The 18,992-nt window shown below is 44.5% G+C and overlaps 1 protein-coding gene across 3 annotated transcripts in view; it reads right to left on the bottom strand.

Annotated features, from left to right (window-relative positions):
• The window catches only part of rtf1 (RTF1 homolog, Paf1/RNA polymerase II complex component), a 67,539-nt gene that overhangs the window by 33,970 nt on the left and 14,577 nt on the right, over nucleotides 1-18,992 (bottom strand). For all 3 annotated transcript variants that reach the window (XR_004413054.1, XM_033026709.1, XM_033026710.1), the window contains exon 3: nucleotides 10,777-10,924. Coding sequence is in view for 2 of the 3 variants with exons in the window: in XM_033026709.1 (XP_032882600.1) it covers nucleotides 10,777-10,924 (148 nt within the window). In the remaining variant the exon portion in view is untranslated. The remainder of the gene's footprint in view (nucleotides 1-10,776; nucleotides 10,925-18,992) is intronic.

Below are 18,992 nucleotides of genomic sequence, written 5' to 3'. Positions count from 1 at the left end.
ATCCGTTAAAAATAAAGTGGAGGACTTAAAGCCAAGGCTGCTTTACCAAAGGGAGCTGAGGGAATGCTCTGTGTTCTGTTTCACAGACACATGGCTCTCCCTCAGCTCCCCAGACTCAGCAGTCCAGCCTGAAGGTTTCTCCATCCATCGCATGGACCGTGCACTGGTAACTGGGAAAGGGAGAGGAGGTGGCGTCTGCCTCATGGTCATCTCTGTGTGGTGCTCAGACGTGGCAGTCCTATCTAACTCCTGCTCTCCGCACCTCGGACATCTGACGGTGAAGTGCCGCCCCTTCTACCTACCGAGGGAATTCACCTCCATCATCCTGACCGCAGTCTACATCCCACCCCAGGCAGAAGTCCTTTGGCACTAGAGGAGCTGCACGCCGTGGTGAACAAGCACCAGATGGCTTACCCCGAGGAGTTTACCACCATTGCTGGGGACGTCAAAAAGCCAACCTGAAGAAATCGCTCCCTAACTTCCACCAACATGTCTCCTGCAGCACCAGAGGATCAAACACCCTTGACCACTGCTACACGACCATCAAAGATGCCTATCGCTCTATCCCTCGCCCTCACTTCGGAAAATCCGACCATTCAGCGGTGCTGCTTCTTCCTGCCTACAGGCAGCAATTGAAGAAACCACCCCCAGAGGTGAGGACTGTACAGAGCTGGTCGGGGGAGGCAGAGAAACAACTCCAGGACTGCTTGGAGTCTGTAGACTGGGCAATGTTCAAGGACTCGGCAACAGACCTGGATGAATACGCCACAGTGGTTACAGACTTCATAAGGAAATGTGTGGAGGACTGCATCCCAACAAAAACCTTCCGAGTGTATCCTAACCAGAAGCCTTGGATGAACCATGAGATCTGCATGCTTCTGAAGACCAGATCCCGGGCATTCAGGTCTGGCAGTACAGTTAAGTCCAGATACGACCTAGGTAAGGCCATCAAAAAGGCCAAAAGGGACTTCTGCTTCAAGCTGGAGGATGAGACGAATGTTCGGCAACTGTGGCAGGACTTGAATGCCATTACCTCCTACAAGGCGAAATAAGGAGGCAGCTCAAACGACAGCGAAGCATCACTCCCTGACGATCTCTTTGCGTTCTACGCACGGTTCGATAGGGAGAACACTGATGTGCCTTCCCGAGCCCCTTTCGCCCTGACGGTGTTACAGTTACAGAGGCCAACGTCTGATGATCCTTCAGGGGGGTGAACCTTCGGAAAGCGCCTGGACCTGATGGTATACCCGGTCGAGTTTTCAAGACCTGCGCAGACCAACTGCGCAGAGCTTTTGTGGATATTTTCAATCTCTCACTTCAGAGGTCTGAAGTTCCCACCTGCTTTAAGAGGGCATCAATAATACCGGTGCCAAAGAAGAATAAGGTGACGTGCCTCAATGACTATCGACCAGTGGCACTAACGTCTGTGGCGAGGAAGTGCTTTGAGAGGTTGGTTATGGTGCACATCAACTCCTACGTCGACAAGAACATCGACCCACTACAGTTCGCATACCACCACAACAGGTCAACGGAGGATGCAATTTCATTGGCTCTCCACTCCGCATTGGACCACTTGGACAATTAAAACACTTACGTCAGGCTGTTGTTTATAGACTACAGCTCCGCGTTCAATACCATCATCCCTTCCAAGCTGGTTACCAAGCTCACGGAACTGGATCTCTGCGCATCCCTCTGCAATTGGATCGTCGACTTCCTCATCCACAGACCACAGTCTGTTCGAATTGACGGAAACACTTCATCCTCAGTAATAAATAGTATTGGAGCACCTCAAGGATGCGTGCTCAGCCCCCCTGCTTCACTCAATCTATACCCATGACTGCATAGCCATACATTGTGTGAACTCCATCATCAAGTTCGCCGACGACACAACTGTTGTTGGACGAATCACAGATGGGGACGAGTCAGAGTATAGAAGTGAGATTGACCGACTGACCAAATGGTGCCAGAACAACAACCTGCCTCTCAACATCAGTAAGACCAAGGAACTGATTGTGGACTTTGGCAGGGGAAGGATGAGGACTCACAATCCTGTTCACATCAATGGGACGATAGTGGAGTGGCTCAAAAACTTCAAATTCTTGGGCGTGCATATTTCCGAAGATCTTTCCTGGACCCAGCACACTTAGAAAGAAGGCACATCAGCAACTCTACTTCCTGAGAATATTACGGAAATTCGGCATGTCGAAGAGGATTCTTCTAAACTTCCACAGCTACGCGGTAGAGAGCATTCTGACTAGTTGCATCGTGGCCTGGTTTGGCAACTTGAACGTCCTAGAGTGGAAAAGACTACAAAAAGTTGTGACCACTGCCCAGTCCATCACCGGCTTTGACCTCCCCACCGTCGAAGGGATCTATTGTAGTCGCTGCCTCAAAATGGCAGTCAAAATCATCAAATACCCACACCATCCTGGTCACACCATCATTTCATCAATTGCCATCAGGAAGAAGGTCCAGGAACCTGAAAACTGTAACATCCAGGTTCAGGAACAGCTTCTTCCCTACATTCATCAGGCTATTAAACACAACAACAAACAAGCTCCGAACTGCAAAAGAACTGCACTATATTTGTTATTTATTGAACTTTTTTTTTCTCTTCCCCCATTATGTACTATGTTTACATATTCACATATTCTGTTATGCTGCAGCAAGTAAGATTTCCATTGTCCCATCCGGGACATATGACAATAAAATACTCTTGATTCTTGAAGAAACAAAAATGAATGGATCGCCTGGAATCAACCAAGCATCAGAAACAACACATACAAAAACTACCCTATTGCTATGAACAGATCTAGCAACTCAGGACTGAGCATTCATTAGGGGCCACAGGCCATTAGTGCTCAACCACAATCTGTAACCTCGTGGCCTATCTCCTATCTCTACCATCACCATTAAAACAGGAGAACAATCCTAGTGCAATGAAGGTAGCATGCAATCACCAGGCATACCCCAGAATGAGGGATCAATCTGGTGAAGGACAGGATGACGTGCATGTTAACAACATAACCAGCTTGCAAGAGAAAGACCTAGACAATCCTTTCACCAACAGATCAGATCCAAGCTCTGCAGTCCTGCCATATTCAGTCGTAAAATTCGAAGCATTAGCAAATATTTTCAGACAGAATTGCCACATGGATGATCCATCCTGGCTTCCTAAGTGGTCCCCAGCACAATAGAAGACATGGAATACAGAAAAGGCTGCTGGCCCTGACAAAATTCTGGGAATCGTACTGAAGACTTGTGCTCCAGAACTTCCTCGCCCGTCATCAAGTGCTCCACTACAACTATAACACCGATATTTACCAGAAAATGTGAAACATTGCCCAGATATCTCCTGTCCACAAGCAGGACAAATCCAACCATACCAACTACTGCCTCAATAGTCTGCTCTCGATCATCATCCAAGTGATGGAAGGGACCATTGACAAAGCTTTCAAGCAGCACTTGCTTAGCAATAGGTTTTAGATAGGCACATGGATATGGAGGGAATGGAGGGATATGAAACATAGAAAATAGGTGCAGGAGTAGGCCATTCAGCCCTTCGAGCCTGCACCGTCATTCAATATGATCATGGCTGATCATCCAACTCAGTATCCTGTATCTGCCTTCTCTCCATACCCCCTGATCCCTTTAGCCACAAGGGCCACATCAAACTCCCTCTTAAATATAGCCAATGAACCGGCCTCAACTACATTCTGTGGCAGAGAATTCCAGAGATTCACCATTCTCTGTGTGAAAAATGTTTTTCTCATCTCGGTCCTAAAAGATTTCCCCCTTATACTTAAACTGTGACCCCTTGTTCTGGACTTCCCCAACATCGGGAACAATCTTCCTGTATCTAGCCTGTCCAACCCCCAAACATGACGAAAAGACCGAACTCCAGAGGTAAAGTGAGAGTTACTTCCCTCGATATAAAGACAGCATTCGATCGAATATGACACCAAGGTGCCCTGGCTAAACAGGTCAATCAGTCAAAACTGGTAAAAAGACCTCTTCTGCTTGGAATCAAAACCAGCACATGAAAGATGATTGCAATGGTTCTAGGTAATTGAATGGGATTATTACCACTGAATCCCTATGAGTAATATTCTTGTGGTAACTATCAACAAGAAACTGAACACCAGAGCAGATCAGAGGCTACGCATCCAGCAGGGAGTAACTCACCACCTGCCCGAATGAGTACAGCTTCAATGCTAAAGAAGCTCAACACCATACAGAATAGTGTAGCTCATTTGATAGGCACCATATCCACAACCATTCACTCACTCCAACACCGACAGTTGTAGCAGTATGTACCATCCCAGAGGATCCTTGGACACCAGCATCAAAACCTAGCACCTCTGCCAGCCAGAAGGACAAAGGCAGCAAAAGAATAGGAACACTATCACTGGAAGTCACCCTCCAAGTCACACGCTATCCTGACCTGGAAATATATTGTCAATCCTTCACTATCATTATGGCAAAATCTTGGAATTCCCTCCCGGCAGCATTGTGTCTACCTATAACTCAGAACTGCAGTGGTTCAACAAAGCCCTCCCTGCTCAAGGGCAATCAGGGACAGGCACTTGAATGCTGGTTCATTCTAAACTCTACTATATCCCTTAGTAAATAAGGAAAAATGTTCACTCTGGACAAATGAAAGTCATTGAAAATAAAGAGAAAGAATGACAGGTTAGGTTAGGGCAAATATATTCTCAGACGAGTGAAAAGTATGGACACCAACTGCAAGAAACCCCGAATGTCGGGGGCTGGATAAATAATAATAATAATAATAATAATTTTATTTATAGAGCACTTTAAAAACAATCATAGTTGCAACAAAGTGCTGTACATCACTAATCATTGACAAAAAAGTTAATACACACCAATAATAACAATTAAAAGATGGAGTAAGTAAAGATATTCAAAATAAAGAAATATTAAAAATACTAAAAACAGGAGCAAAGTCTCATGCATGGTCAAAAGCCAGGGAGTATAAATGTGTTTTAACACTGGCTTTGAAGATGGACAGTGAGGGGGCCTGTCTGACGTGCAACGGCAGAGCGTTCCAGAGTGCCGGGGCAGCATCAGAGAAGGCTCTAAAGAGAAAAGCCACTTGGCAGGTTCAGAGAAACGCAGCACTTTAGGAGTACTAAATGAGAAAGCATTAAATATCACTAAGGAAAGTCCCCAAATACTTTAGTATATTATTAAAGTAATTGGAATAAAAAGGAGGTCGGCACTGTTAATACCAGAAAGACACTATATGTTCTGAGATCATGGAGCTCACCACATCCATGAAGATCATGATGCCCCGCTATGCAAATCTTTTTCCCACAAGGACTGTATGCCATTATGCCTTCCCCATCCAAGTACCTATCCAAACACCTGTAACTATATCTGCCTCCATTATGGCATATGATCACCTCAATATCCCCGCTCCTCTCTTTTTCACATCTCGAGACGCTTGGATCCTTGCAACTTGTGTCCTTTCCCAGGTCATTTATGGAAATCATAAATAATTGAGGGCCTGCAACTGAAACCGAGGGCGCTAAGCCCTATTTATACCAAATATAGACACAAAATGCTGGAGTAACTCAGCGGGATAGGCAGCATCTCTGGAGAGAAGGGTGACGTTTTGAGTCGAGATCCTTTTTCAGACTGATGTCAGGGGAGTGGGCGGCATAGAGATAAAGTGTCGGAGACAGTGAATCTGGTTGGAGAACTGGGAAGGGGGAGGGGATGTAGTGAGAGGGAAAGCAAGGGCTACTTGAAGTTAGAGAAGTCAATGTACATATCACTGGGGTGTAAGCTACCCAATATATACACAAACTCTGTTCATGATAACCAAACCTAAATCCATGTAAACAACTTTCCTTAATACCATGAGTTCTTTACCTTATACATTCTCCTTTTATGCTAGAGTCTGTCCAATGCATTTTAAAATATAAGTACATTGTATCTGTATTCATGTTTTCCTACTGTGGTGAGAGATTGCAACCTTCACATGGTCTACTTTGTTTCGACTAATGCAATCTACCCAACATGCACAAACAAATCGATGTAGCGTTTTGTTAGGCTGTGCACGCCATACGCAAGACTGTTAAATACTTGAAGACATAAAAACATAGACATAGAAAATAGGTGCAGGAGGAGGCCATTCGGCCCTTCGAGCCAGCACCGCCATTCATTGTGATTATGGCCGATCGTCCCCAATCAGTACCCCGTTCCTGCCCTCCCCATATCCTTTGATTCCACTACCCTGGGTGTTTACCCTCAAACTGTCTCCAGAATTCTACCATGCTGTCATCACTAGGCGATCATTGAGCACAACACCCATATTAGACCTACTTCAATCTAAAATAGCCCGACCCTGGTAGGCTGTGGGCCGAGCATCAAAAATGTGTCTAGGATTTAATTTTCGTGACCCATGTCTCGGAACCACTTGATATTTTGCACAGATTTAGATAAAATATAATTGGGAAGGAAGTCATAACTCGTCAGTGCCAAACGTTGCACATTAATTAATTAAAATAATTAGAAAATGAGATCGAAAAACATAAGCGCCATCTAGTATTCAATGCTCATATTATTCCATGGGGAGCCTAATTCTGTGCTGCTGTCTGTTTAAACCATATATTATTATATATTATTATTATATATATATATATAATATACGGTTTGTGAATATGACTGTAATTATATATAATTATATTATATAAAAATAATATAATGAATATAATTGTGAGTGTGTATTTTGAATGAGACTCCCGCAGAGGTCCGGCTCCTGAACCCACCTAATTAATGGGTGAGGGCAGTTCCTGTGGGTTCCCCCATTTACTGAAGCCCACTGACTGCCAGTGTACAGAGTAAGGGTCACAGCCATAGTGGGACTGGGGCAGTGCCAGGCTGGGGGAAGGCTAAGGCATCTTCCACTGACAGGAAAATGCCTAACCCTAACCCTAACTCGCCCCCCCTTCCAGAGCTGCCCACGGCTGGAGCTGAAGCCGCTTTGGGACCGGCTGCGAGCACCGTACATGCGGCCCCTCAGCGCGCCCACCATGCTCTTCTGGATCATCATGGTGATGATGGTGGGGAGCAGCACTGCCCTGCACGCCGCCCGGGCCGCCTTCAGCACCCACATAGCGCCGGCTCCGTCAGCCCACCCACTCTTCTTCTTCTCTTCTTGCGAATGAAACATAAACCAAAGGAATAGTTAGATCTCAAGCCGGGTGTTGAGCAGCCAGATTGTTGTCTCTGCGTCAATGTCTGCCAGGCCCTGAGCTCCATTTGGTGGGTGGTAGAACGGGCACCCAGAGATGACATGGTTGGCTGTCTGTTGTTCTGCTCCACATCCACAGGCTGGGCTCTGGCGGAGTCCCCATCTCCACATGCTGGCATTGAAACGCCCAACTCCAGTACGAAGTCTGTTGAGCTTCACCCATGCTCCTCTGTGGAGGTCAGACCCTGGATAGCTTTTATCTGGTGAAGAGATGTAGCTGTGTAATGGGGATGAGGTTGCCTTCCACTCCTGTGACCACTTGGTGACTATCCAACGTGCTTTTGTCTCAGTTGGCTGGATGGATGCTAGGAATTGTTTTCCATGTGGAGCAAAGGGGTGATGGGACTTCCGTCGGGGTGGCCTCTGCACTGCTGATAGCCTGATGGATGAGGTGATCTGGGTCCATGGCACGACGAGATAGTTCCAGAGTTGCTGCCTGCCTTCGGATCCCTGCAGGCGGAATGCCTGCAAGTATAGGAGCTGCTCGACTGGAGTAGGTTGAAGGCACCCAGTGATGGTTCGCAAGGTGCTGTTCAGGCTCGTGTCTACCATGCTAGTATGTCTACGTCTACTCCATACGGGTGCGCAGTACTCAGCTGGGGCATACACAAGAGCTAAGGCAGAGGTGCGAAGAGTTGATGGACTGGCTCCCCAACTTGTTCCTGCCAGGCGTCGGATGAGGCCGCTACGTGCCATGACCTTGTTGTGGAGCCCAGCCAGGTGTTGACGAAATGTAAGTGACCTGTCCAGCTTTACGCCGAGGTAAGTGGGTGTTTGTTGGAAGTCCAAGCGCCTGCTGTTAACGAAGACAGCTAGTTCTCGCTTAGCTTCCTTGTTGTTTAGATGGAATGCTGTTGACACTGTTTTGCCTTCGCTCAGCTTTAGATGTCACTGTCCTAGGTATACTACCAAAGTCTCCATGTCTTGGCTCAAGGAGCTTTCGATTGTCTTCCACTCTGTGTCTCATCAGGATGGCTAGATCATCAGCATACCCATATTTTCCAGCGATGGTCTCTGGGAGGTCATGGATGTACATGTTGAAAAGCAGCGGAGCCAAGCCGGATCCCTGTGGGACACCATTCTTCAGTCTATGTAGCATACTCTGCTGTCCATCACTGGTCTTAAGCACAAAGCTACGGTTTGATATCAGCTCCATGATGTAGCGTACCATGTGCCTGTCTGGCAGCACCCAAAGTAGCTTTGCTGTTCGTCTCCGGTGCCACATGGTGTCATAGGCAGCTGTCAGATCTATAAGAACAGCTCCTGCCTTCTCATTTGCCTCAAAGCAGTCCTCGATGTCTTGGGTGAGGAGGGTTAACTGGTCTGCAGTAGATCGACCTTGGCAGAAACCAGCCTGCTCGTGGGGTAGTTGAGAGTCTATGATGGGGTTGATACGCCTGTGGATTAGCCTCTCAAGGAGTTTGTATGGGATACAGAGGAGCGAGATGGGCCAGTAGCTTTTAGGGTCATTCTTTGGCATGTTCGGCTTCGGGAGAGCAATCATTGTTGCATGATACCAGATCTTTGGTATTTTGCACTGCTCCATGGAGGTCGACAGGTACCGTTGGATCCAGTTGGTAGCAGCGTCTCCAGAATATAGTAGAAACTCCGGGTGTATGCTGTCAGATCCGGGAGATCGCCCGCTGCAACACCGGCCGTCCGACAGCCCGACCGACCACTCGCAGCACCCACGGCTGCCCGACAGCCTGACCAATCCTTCACAGCATCCACCGGCCTACCTACAGCCCGACCAACCCTTCACAGTACTCACCGGCCTACCGACAGCCCGACCGACAGACTGATCGACTGACTGACTTCTGAGTGACTGACCGACCGTAATCCTAACCCTAGCTCTACATTGGTTATTTATCATTTTTATTTAACAGTTCACATCATAACTTTACAAAGATAAATCAATTGTAAAACAAAATTATCAGCAAGGTTAGCATTACTTTTATTCCTTCGAAACCTGGCTATTGTTTTGATGTAATTAGGAGCCAGCCATGATCTCAGAGTGTTCGCTGCCTAGCTACCATGAAACAAAGCATGTGATTGGTCAATTGGCGCCGACGCAATGTCAAACGTGCATTGATTGGATAATTACTACTCGGAAAAGTGGCGGTTTTTCTCATATTTTAAAAATATGTGCAGGCTTTGTTCTTGATGAGTTTCAGGTATGATTTCTATAATATTTTTACACAATATGTTAAAAATGCAGGTAGTTATGTGATTTGGGTCATGAACTTAAACGAAAAAGCACCTCGGCCCACAGCCTATGGGTAGGTTTTCAATAACGTTCTGTTCTAGGAATTGACCCCCAAGACACTCCATAAATTCCTCTTCCACGATAACCTTAATAGATCGACTAGTTCAACGAATGTGCAGATTAAACATCGCCCTTGATAATTGCAGTTCCCTTATTACATATCTTTGATATTTTCCACTTCTGCTTTTCCAACGTGAAGCAACACCTTGCGGTCTAGATACTACTCCAAAATGCATCTTCGCAACCCCCCCTCCCCCCCCCACCAGTCACTTTCTCCCCAAACTCTTTCCATATTACTATCCATATCTGTATCGCTCTGCACCACCCTGATTCTTTCCTTGATTAAAAATAAAACAACCCCACCTCCTTTCCATTTTTGCTATACTATGGAATATTGAATCCCCAGTGCTGATCACTCCGCAAATATGTCTCCATAGCAGCTATGAGATCACACTAACACATTGCCCTTTGTGCCATTAACTCATCTATCTTGTTGCAGATGCTGCACTCATTCAGATAAAGAACGTTAAGTTGTGTATTTTTACACATTCTTGGTTTACCTTCTGCTACACACCATTGCTCAACATTTTGTGCCCTTTTCTGTCACACTTTGATTTGATTTTTTTCCATCACTGTTTCAACTTTTCATCACAAAACCCTTCCTGTGCTCTAATGAGTTAAAAACCCAATTTGTAATCCTAGTTGAACAATTTGCCACTGAGCACTGAGACACCACTGGTCATTACTTTCCAAACACAACATAACTTTCCACCATCACCCTCTGCCTCCTATCACTTAGCCAAATATGCATCCGATTTGCCATGGATATCATGAACACTAACCTTTCAGGCAAATTTCCCATGTGGGGCTTGGTCAAAGGTCTTACGGAAGCCACATGGACAACGTCAACAACACTATTCTCATCCTGTTAGACAAGATCTCCCCACAGGAGTTGCACATCCCAACTTTAGCCTCTCCATAACTCTCTCTGCCCATTTGTTTAAAGTGCTCTGACATTTTTAATTCTCATGATCCATATTTAACATTGAGGTCTTCTTGCCAAATTTTGTTTTTTATTATTATCTGATTTGGGGATTTCATTGCCACAGGGAAGGCTAGCATATATTTCTCATTCCTTAGTACAAATGAAAGGCAGTGGTGAACTACTTTTCCCTGTAGAATCTACAGAATCCCGATTCATCCCACTATAGACTCTGTAGTGGTTTACCTTCCTCTGGAGCAGAGCTATCTCCAGAACTGTCTTCGGCTGAGCTGCCAGAAGATGCCGCCTTGTTTACTGTTCTCTTGGTGGTTGGTTTCTTCTCTCCACTCTTGCCTTTTCCCTTCTTTTTGGTCTTGCTGCCTCCCACAGTCCACTGTGGGAAAAAGAGAATCACTGTAAATAATCCTTTCACTGGACCCATGTGGTCTTTTATGATGTACAGAGTTGTCCTACGCAGAAGCCAGGGTTTATTTCTGAAAGATTCATATAATTGTACAGCATAGAAACAGACCCTCAGTCCAACTTCAGTATTTCAGTATTTACTTTAATGTCATTTTAACTGAGTACTTGCATACACAGATGAAACGAAAAAATTGTTTCTCAATCAGTTCCCATCAGTGCAGTTAATAAAACAGAATAAATACATATAGCTTTAAAAATTAAAATTACCATATCAAAAAATAGGCCTAAAAAAAATTGAAATAAAAACAGACATTCAGACCGAACAGTGGCTTTGCTTTGACAAGTGCCTAGCTGTCAAAGTATGGGCGAGGTTAGATGTGTTGGTGTATGATATATGGGGAGGGGACACAGTCCGTTAACCAGTCTTATTGCCTGTGGGATGAAGCTGTGTAGCATCCTGCTGGTTTTGCAGCTGATGCTCCTGTACCTCTTCCCAGATGGCAGAATGGAGAAGATGTGGTGTGATGGATGATAGGGGTCCTTGATAATGGAGATGGCTCTGCTGATGCTCTGCTTCTGATAGATCTCCAACAGGAAAGGGAGTGGAGCACAAATAATCCTGCTGGCTGACTTCACTATCCCGGTTTTGCTCATAAGCCTTGCAGCTCCCAAACCAGGAAGTGATGCCATAGGTCAATATACTCTCGATGGTACCCCTGTAGAAGGTCCTTAGATGAACAGTAGGGAGACCTGCTTTCCTTAGTCTCCGGAGAGGGTGGAGCCGCTGCTGAGCTCTTTTGATCACTGCTGTGGTGTTGGTCGTAGAGGTCAGGTCATCCGCCAGGTGAAGTCCCAAGAACTTCACACTGCTGACCCGCTCCACAGCAGCTCCATCAATATGCAGCGGAGTGTGATGGTGTTTTCAAGCCCTCTTGAAATCGATCACCATTTCCTTAGTCTTTTCCACATTGAGGGTGAGATTGTCCATGACAATGAAGGTATATCTATGCTAATCCCATCGGCCTGCATTTGGCCTATATCACTATAGATCTTTCTAATCCACGCACCTGTTTAAATGTCATAATCACACCCCATTGCACCACTTTCTCTGTCAACTTGCTCCATATGTCCACCACCCTCTGAATAAAACTTGCCTCTTAATCCTTTTCAACCTTTCCCCTCTCAAACCTTTGCCCTCTAGTTTTGGATTCCCCTAATCAAGGGGGAAAGGCTGTGACCATTCACTTTATCTTTGCCCCTCATGCTTTTATAAACCTCTAAAGTCAGGCGTGAGCCTCCTCTTCAGGGATAACTGTCCCAAATTATCCAATGTCCCCTCATAACTCAAGCCTTCTAGTCCAGGCAGCAATCCTGTGAATCATTTCTATACCTGTTCTAGCACAATAACATTTAGTATTTGGATTTGTTTTTATTATTGTCATGTGTAAAAATGGTAAAAATGTTCATTTTGTGTGCTATCCAGTCATATCATACCACGAGAAATTAAACCATACATGTATAAAAGGCTATCCAAAGAGAAAAATAACAAAGTGCAGCTTTAATAACCGCAGAGAAAGTTCAGATAAAAATAAAGCACCAGGGCCATATAACCATATAACAATTACAGCCCGGAAACAGGCCATCTCGGCCCTACAAGTCCGCGTCGAACAATTTTTTTCCCTTAGTCCCACCTGCCTGCACTCATACCATAACCCTCCATTCCCTTCTCATCTATATGCCTATCCAATTTATTCTTAAGTGATACCAACGAACCTGCCGCCACCACTTCCACTGGAAGCTCATTCCACACCGCTACCACTCTCTGAGTAAAGAAGTTCCCCCTCATGTTACCCCTAAGCTTCTGTCCCTTAATTCTGAAGTCATGTCCTCTTGTTTGAATCTTCCCTATTCTCAAAGGGAAAAGCTTGATCACATCAACTCTGTCTATCCCTCTCATCATTTTAAAGACCTCTATCAAGTCCCCCCTTAACCTTCTGCGCTCCAGAGAATAAAGACCTAACTTATTCAACCTATCTCTGTAACTTAGTTGTTGAAACCCAGGCAACATTCTAGTAAATCTCCTCTGTACTCTCTCTATTTTGTTGACATCCTTCCAATAATTGGGCGACCAAAATTGTACACCATACTCCAGATTTGGTCTCACCAATGCATTGTACAATTTTAACATTACATCCCAGCTTCTATACTCAAATGCTCTGATTTATAAAGGCTAGCATACCAAAAGCTTTCTTTACCACCCTATCTATATGAGATTCCACCTTCAAGGAACTATGCACGGTTATTCCCAGATCCCTCTGTTCAACTGTATTCTTCAATTCCCTACCATTTATCATGTACGTCCTATTTTGATTTGTCCTGCCAAGGTGTAACACCTCACATTTATCAGCATTAAACTCCATCTGCCATCTTTCAGCCCATTTTTCCAAATGGCCTAAATCACTCTGTAGACTTTGGACATTAAAAGGTAGGTTGTGAGATCAGCACTCTATGAGGGGTATGTTCAATAGTCTGATAACAGCAGGGAAGAAATCATTTCTGAATCTGGTCATCGGTGTTTTCAAGCGTTTGTATCTTCTGTCTGGCGGGAGAGGGAAAAAAAGGGAATGACCATGACCCATGATTACTTTGGCTACTTTGGGGAGTTGTGCAATGGAGTGGGCTGCATCTACAACACTGCAGTTTCTTATAGTATTGTGCAGACCAGTTGCCAAAGCAAGTTGTGAAATCATTCCTATAGTGTGGCCACCAGAACTTCACACATTTCTCCAACACAGGCAAACCAACAATTTGTACAATTGTAACACGATGTTCCAGCTCCATGAGCAATGAAAGCAAGTGTACCATGCAACTTAACTGCTGTCTACCGGTGTTGCAATTGTCTGGAAACTATATTTATACCCAAGGTTTTCCTATTAAAAATACTCCCTAGGGCCCTGTCAAACACTGTGCGTGTCCTGAACTGATTTAACTTGTCCTGAACTGATTTAACTTCTCGGAATGCATCACTTTAAACTCATCCCAAGTTCCATCTGCCATTCCCTTGCCAACTTCTTCAGTCGATCAATATCATATTGAACCATAATCAAGAACCATGCCAACTATATTTTCATCCAAATCATTAATGTATGTGACAGAGAAACCTGCACTAATTTCTAATTAGACTATTTTCTAAATGGGGTGAGAATCCAGAAATAGGAGGTGCAAAGGGATTCGGGAATGCTGATGCAGGATTCCCAAAAAGTTAATCTGCAAGTCGAATCGGTAGTAAAGAAAGCAAACTCAATGCTAGCACTTATTTCAAGAGGGCTTGTATACTAAAACAGGGATGTAATGTTGAGGCTCTATAAGGTGCTGGTAAGGCCGCATTTGGAATATTGTGAGTAATTTTGAGCACCATGTACGAGGAAGGATGTGCTGGCTCTGGAGGTTTACAAGAATCATCGCAGGAATGAATAGGTTAACCTATGTAGAGCGTTTGTCGGCACTGGGCCTGTACTTGCTGAATTTAGAAGAATGAGGGGGACCTAATAAACATACAGAATAGTGAAAGGTTTGGATAGAGTGGTTGTGGAGAGGATGTCTCCACTAGTGGGAGAGTCCAGGACTAGAGGTCATAGCCTCAGAATTAAAAGACGTTATTTTAGGAAGATGAGGAGAAATTTATTTTGTCAGAGGGTGGTGAATCTGTGGAATTCTTTGCCACAGAAGGCTGTGGAGGATGTCAGTGGATATTTTTAAGGCAGAGATAGATTCTTGATTAGTACAGGTGTCAGGGGTTATGGGGAGAAGGCAGAAGAACAGGGTTAGGAGGGAGATAGATCAGCCATGATTGAATGGCAGAGTAGACTTGATGGGCCAAATGGCCTAATTCTACCATTCTTTATGACCTAATCCCTGAGACACACCATTGATTCTAATCTAAATAACAACCCTGCATTCCCATCCCCTGCCTCCGAACATCAAGGCAATTTTGTTTCCAATTGGGAAACTCACCCCAGATTGTATGTACAGACATTCCCTGACATTACGTTCTGTGAAACCTTACGTATGTCAGATTTTACGCAAGTCGGAATCATCTTAAAAGTAGGTAGAAACAAACATCTGCAAATGCTGGCCATTACCCAAAATAACACAAAATGCCTGAGTAACTCAGCCGGGCAGGTAGCATCTCTGGAGAACGTGGATAGTTAACATTTCAAGTCGGGACCCTTCTTCTGAATGCTGATTCATTCCAGCACTTTGTCTCTTTTTGCTGCAAAACAAAGTTCCAGTGCTGCTGCTTCGCACCAGCAAGCCTTTCATCACCAGCTACCACACGATACAGTTGATGTTTTTGCAGCTCAAGTTGTAGACCCTGGCTGACAGCACTTTCTTCAGGCCGCCACCACCCACAGGATTCACTTGGTCATCGTGCGACTCCCTCCCTCGCACCAGCTGACTCTTCAACCTATCGGCAACGATTTAAGGGGAGAAAGAGTTGGCGGATTGGACAAAGTGGCAGCCTGCGAGAGGGGATGGTGTGACAGATGGTGAAGAAGCGCTCAATGCGCACCTTGGAGGTTGTGGAAGTTGTTGGCAACTCAGCTTGGGGTTGCTCTCCACCGCTTCCCTCGTTCTCGCTCACCTTTCCAATGTTGCACCAACAGAGGCTAAAACTGGAAGACCAGCGATCCCGGGTGAGGCTTCTTCATCTATAAGGTGGACAGGAAACTCACCCACCTCGTCTCTCTAAACCTGCTGAGCGTCAAGCTAATGGCTGCAAAGCATCAAATTCCCTTGACATTGCAAGCCCGGGCTAGGTTGAACTCACTCGTTTCTCCATCCAGTAGAAATTCAATATTTTCATTCAAAGTGGAGTTGCTCTGAAATGATTTTAAAAATGGGGTTGCAATAATACAGGCCATTCAGGAAACAGTTCACCTATTGCAAACTGTTTATGTAAATGTGAGTTTACATAGGTCATCTTTTATGCAAGTTGGGGAGTGTCTGTATTCTTAATTTCTAGACCAACCTATTCTGCAGGACCTAGTCAACAGCCTTGCTAAAGTTCACATAGACAACATTTCTCTGCCCTTGTCAATCCTCCTATTCACCTCGTCAAAAGGTTTGAGAGATAATCAGCCATAAACAAAGCCAAAATCAGTCCTTATCATTCCAAATGCAAATAAACCCTGCCCTTCAGAATTTCCACCAGCAACTTTCCCACCACTGATGTATGTTAGGCTCACTGGTCTGTAGCGCCTTGACAGCTTTTCATAAATAAAGGCACATTAGCCACCCTCCTGCTACCGCATCCATCATGAGAAAAGATACAAATATCTCTGCCAGAGCTTTACTAATCTCCTTCCTGGTTCCCACAAAGTGCAAGGAAACACTTGGTCAGGCCCCAGGGGTCTTATCCATCTTTTTGCAATGTGCTTCAGGACATTGGACCTTCCACTGTAGCACGGAAATTAGCAATTCAGCCCACGATGACCACACTGACCTTTCAGCCCATCTACACCGAACCCTGCATTAGGTACATAGCCTTCTATGTAGATTTAAGTGTCCAAATGCCTCTTAACTATAGTCATTATTACAAATCCACCATACTTTCTGGTTTAAGTTCCAAATGTCACACAGCATAAAACAAAACTGGCCCCTCAGCTCTCCTTTAAAATCCCTTCTTTGCATCTTAAACCTGTGTCCTCATGCTTTTGATAGCCCTGCCATGATGAAAAAGACTACCTGCTCTATCCATGCCCCTATACAGTACCCTCCATAATGTTTGGGACAAAGACCCATCACTTATTTATTTGCTTATGTACTCCACAATTTGAGATTTGTAATAGAAATAAAATCACATGTGGTTAAAGTGCACACTGTCAGATTTTATTAAAGGCCATTTTTATACATTTATGGTTTCACCGTGTAGAAATTACAGCTGTGTTTATACATAGTCCCCTCATTTCAGGGCACCATAAGGTTTGGGACACATGGCTTCACAGGCGTTTATAATTGCTCAGGTGTCTTTAATTGCCTCCTTAATGCAGTTATAAGAGAGCTCTCAACACCTAGTCTTTCCTCCAGTCTTTCCATCACCTTTGGAAACTTTTATTGCTGTTTATCAACATGAGGATCCAAGTTGTGCCAATGAAAGTCAAAGAAGCCATTATGAGACTGAGAAACAAGAATAGAACTGTTAGAGACATCAGCCAAACATCAGGCTTACCAAAATCAACTGTTTGGAACATCATTAAGAAAAAAGAGAGCACTGGTGAGCTTGCTAATCGCAAAGGGAAAAATCTCCAAACACCTGTCCGACTAATCAGAAACACTCTTCAGGAGTCAGGTGTGGATTTGTCAATGACCACTGTCCGCTGAAGACTTCATGAACAGAAATACAGAGGCTACACTGCAAGATGCAAACCACTGGTTAGCTGCAAAAATAGGATGGCCGGGTTACAGTTTGCCAAGAAGTACTTAAAAGAGCAACCACAGTTCAGGAAAAAGGTCTTGTGGGCAGATGAGTCAAAGATTAACAGAGAGTGATGGCAAGAGCAAAGTATGGAGGAGAGAAGGAACTGCCCAAGATCCAAAGTATACCACCTCATCTGTGAAACACAATGGTGGAGGTGTTATGGCCTGGGCATGTGTGGCTGCTGAAGGAACTGGCTCACTTATCTTCATTGATGATACAACTGCTGATGGTAGTAGCATAATGAATTCTGAAGTGTATAGACACATCCCATCTGCTCAAGTTCAAACAAATGCCTCAAAACTCATTGGCCGGCAGTTCATTCTACAGCAAGACAATGATCCCAAACATACTGCTAAAGCAACAACGGAGTTTTTCAAAGCTAAAAAATGGTAAATTCTTTAGTGGCCAAGTCAATCACCCGATCTGAACCCAATTGAGCATGTCTTTTATGTGCTGAAGAGAAAACTGAAGGGGAGTAGCCCCAAAAACAAGCATAAGCTAAAGATGGCTGCAATACAGGCCTGGCAGAGCATCACCAGAGAAGACACCCAGCAACTGGTGATGTCCATGAATCGCAGACTTCAAGCAGTCATTGCATGCAAAGGATACGCAACCAAATACTAAACATGACTACTTTCATTTACATGACATTGCAGTGTCCCAAACATTATGGTGCCATGAAATGGGGGGGGGGGGGGGGGGGGGGGGGGGGGACTATGTATAAACACTGCTGTAATTTCTACATGATGAAACCAAAATGTATAAAAATGCATGCGATTTTTTTTCTATTACAAATCTCAAATTGTGTAGTACATTATTTACCAGGCAAATAAATAAACGATAGGTCTTTGTCCCAAACATTATGGAGGGCATTGTATTTATACCTTTTATTTCCTCTACCTCTATTAGGTTGCTCCACAGCTTCCTTCACTCCAAGGGAAACAAAACTCAATAATGGTATTTTTCACAGCATCTCATACACTGCCCAGCATCACAATTAGATGTTACTGGACAGTTGTAAACCACCCCGGAAGACAAATTTGAGCGAGCAACACTTTATGGTTGTTATTCTACACCAGATCCTAATATCCTGCATCAAGCCATAACATAGAGGATGAATGTGGTCTCCTCAACATTTGAAAAAAACCTGAATGTAAATCGGGTGACTGCTTTCCAATGAAACATAGGTACAGGAGAAGACCATTCAAGCTAGCATCGCCATTCAATATGATCATGGCTGATAATCTAAAATCAGAAACCCGTTCCTGCATTTTCCCCATATCCCTTGATTCTGTTACCCCCATAGAGCTAAATCTAACTCACTTTTGAAAACATCCAGTGAATTGGCTTCCACTGCCATCTGTAGCAGAGAATTCCACAGATTAAACACTCACTGGGTGAAAAGCTTTTTCCTCATCCGTCCTTATTCACAAACTGCGACCCCTGGTTCTAAACTCCCCCCATCATTGGGAACATTTACATCTAACCCTTAAGAATGTTATATGTTTCTATAAGATCCTCTCTCATCCTTCTAAATTCCAGTGAATACAAGCCCAGT

Source organism: Amblyraja radiata, chromosome 9 (genome assembly GCF_010909765.2).
Source record: "Amblyraja radiata isolate CabotCenter1 chromosome 9, sAmbRad1.1.pri, whole genome shotgun sequence".
Classification (NCBI taxonomy): Eukaryota; Metazoa; Chordata; class Chondrichthyes; order Rajiformes; family Rajidae; genus Amblyraja; species Amblyraja radiata.
Note: the sequence above shows the minus strand (reverse complement) of the source record. Positions and strands in the feature narration are given on the sequence as shown.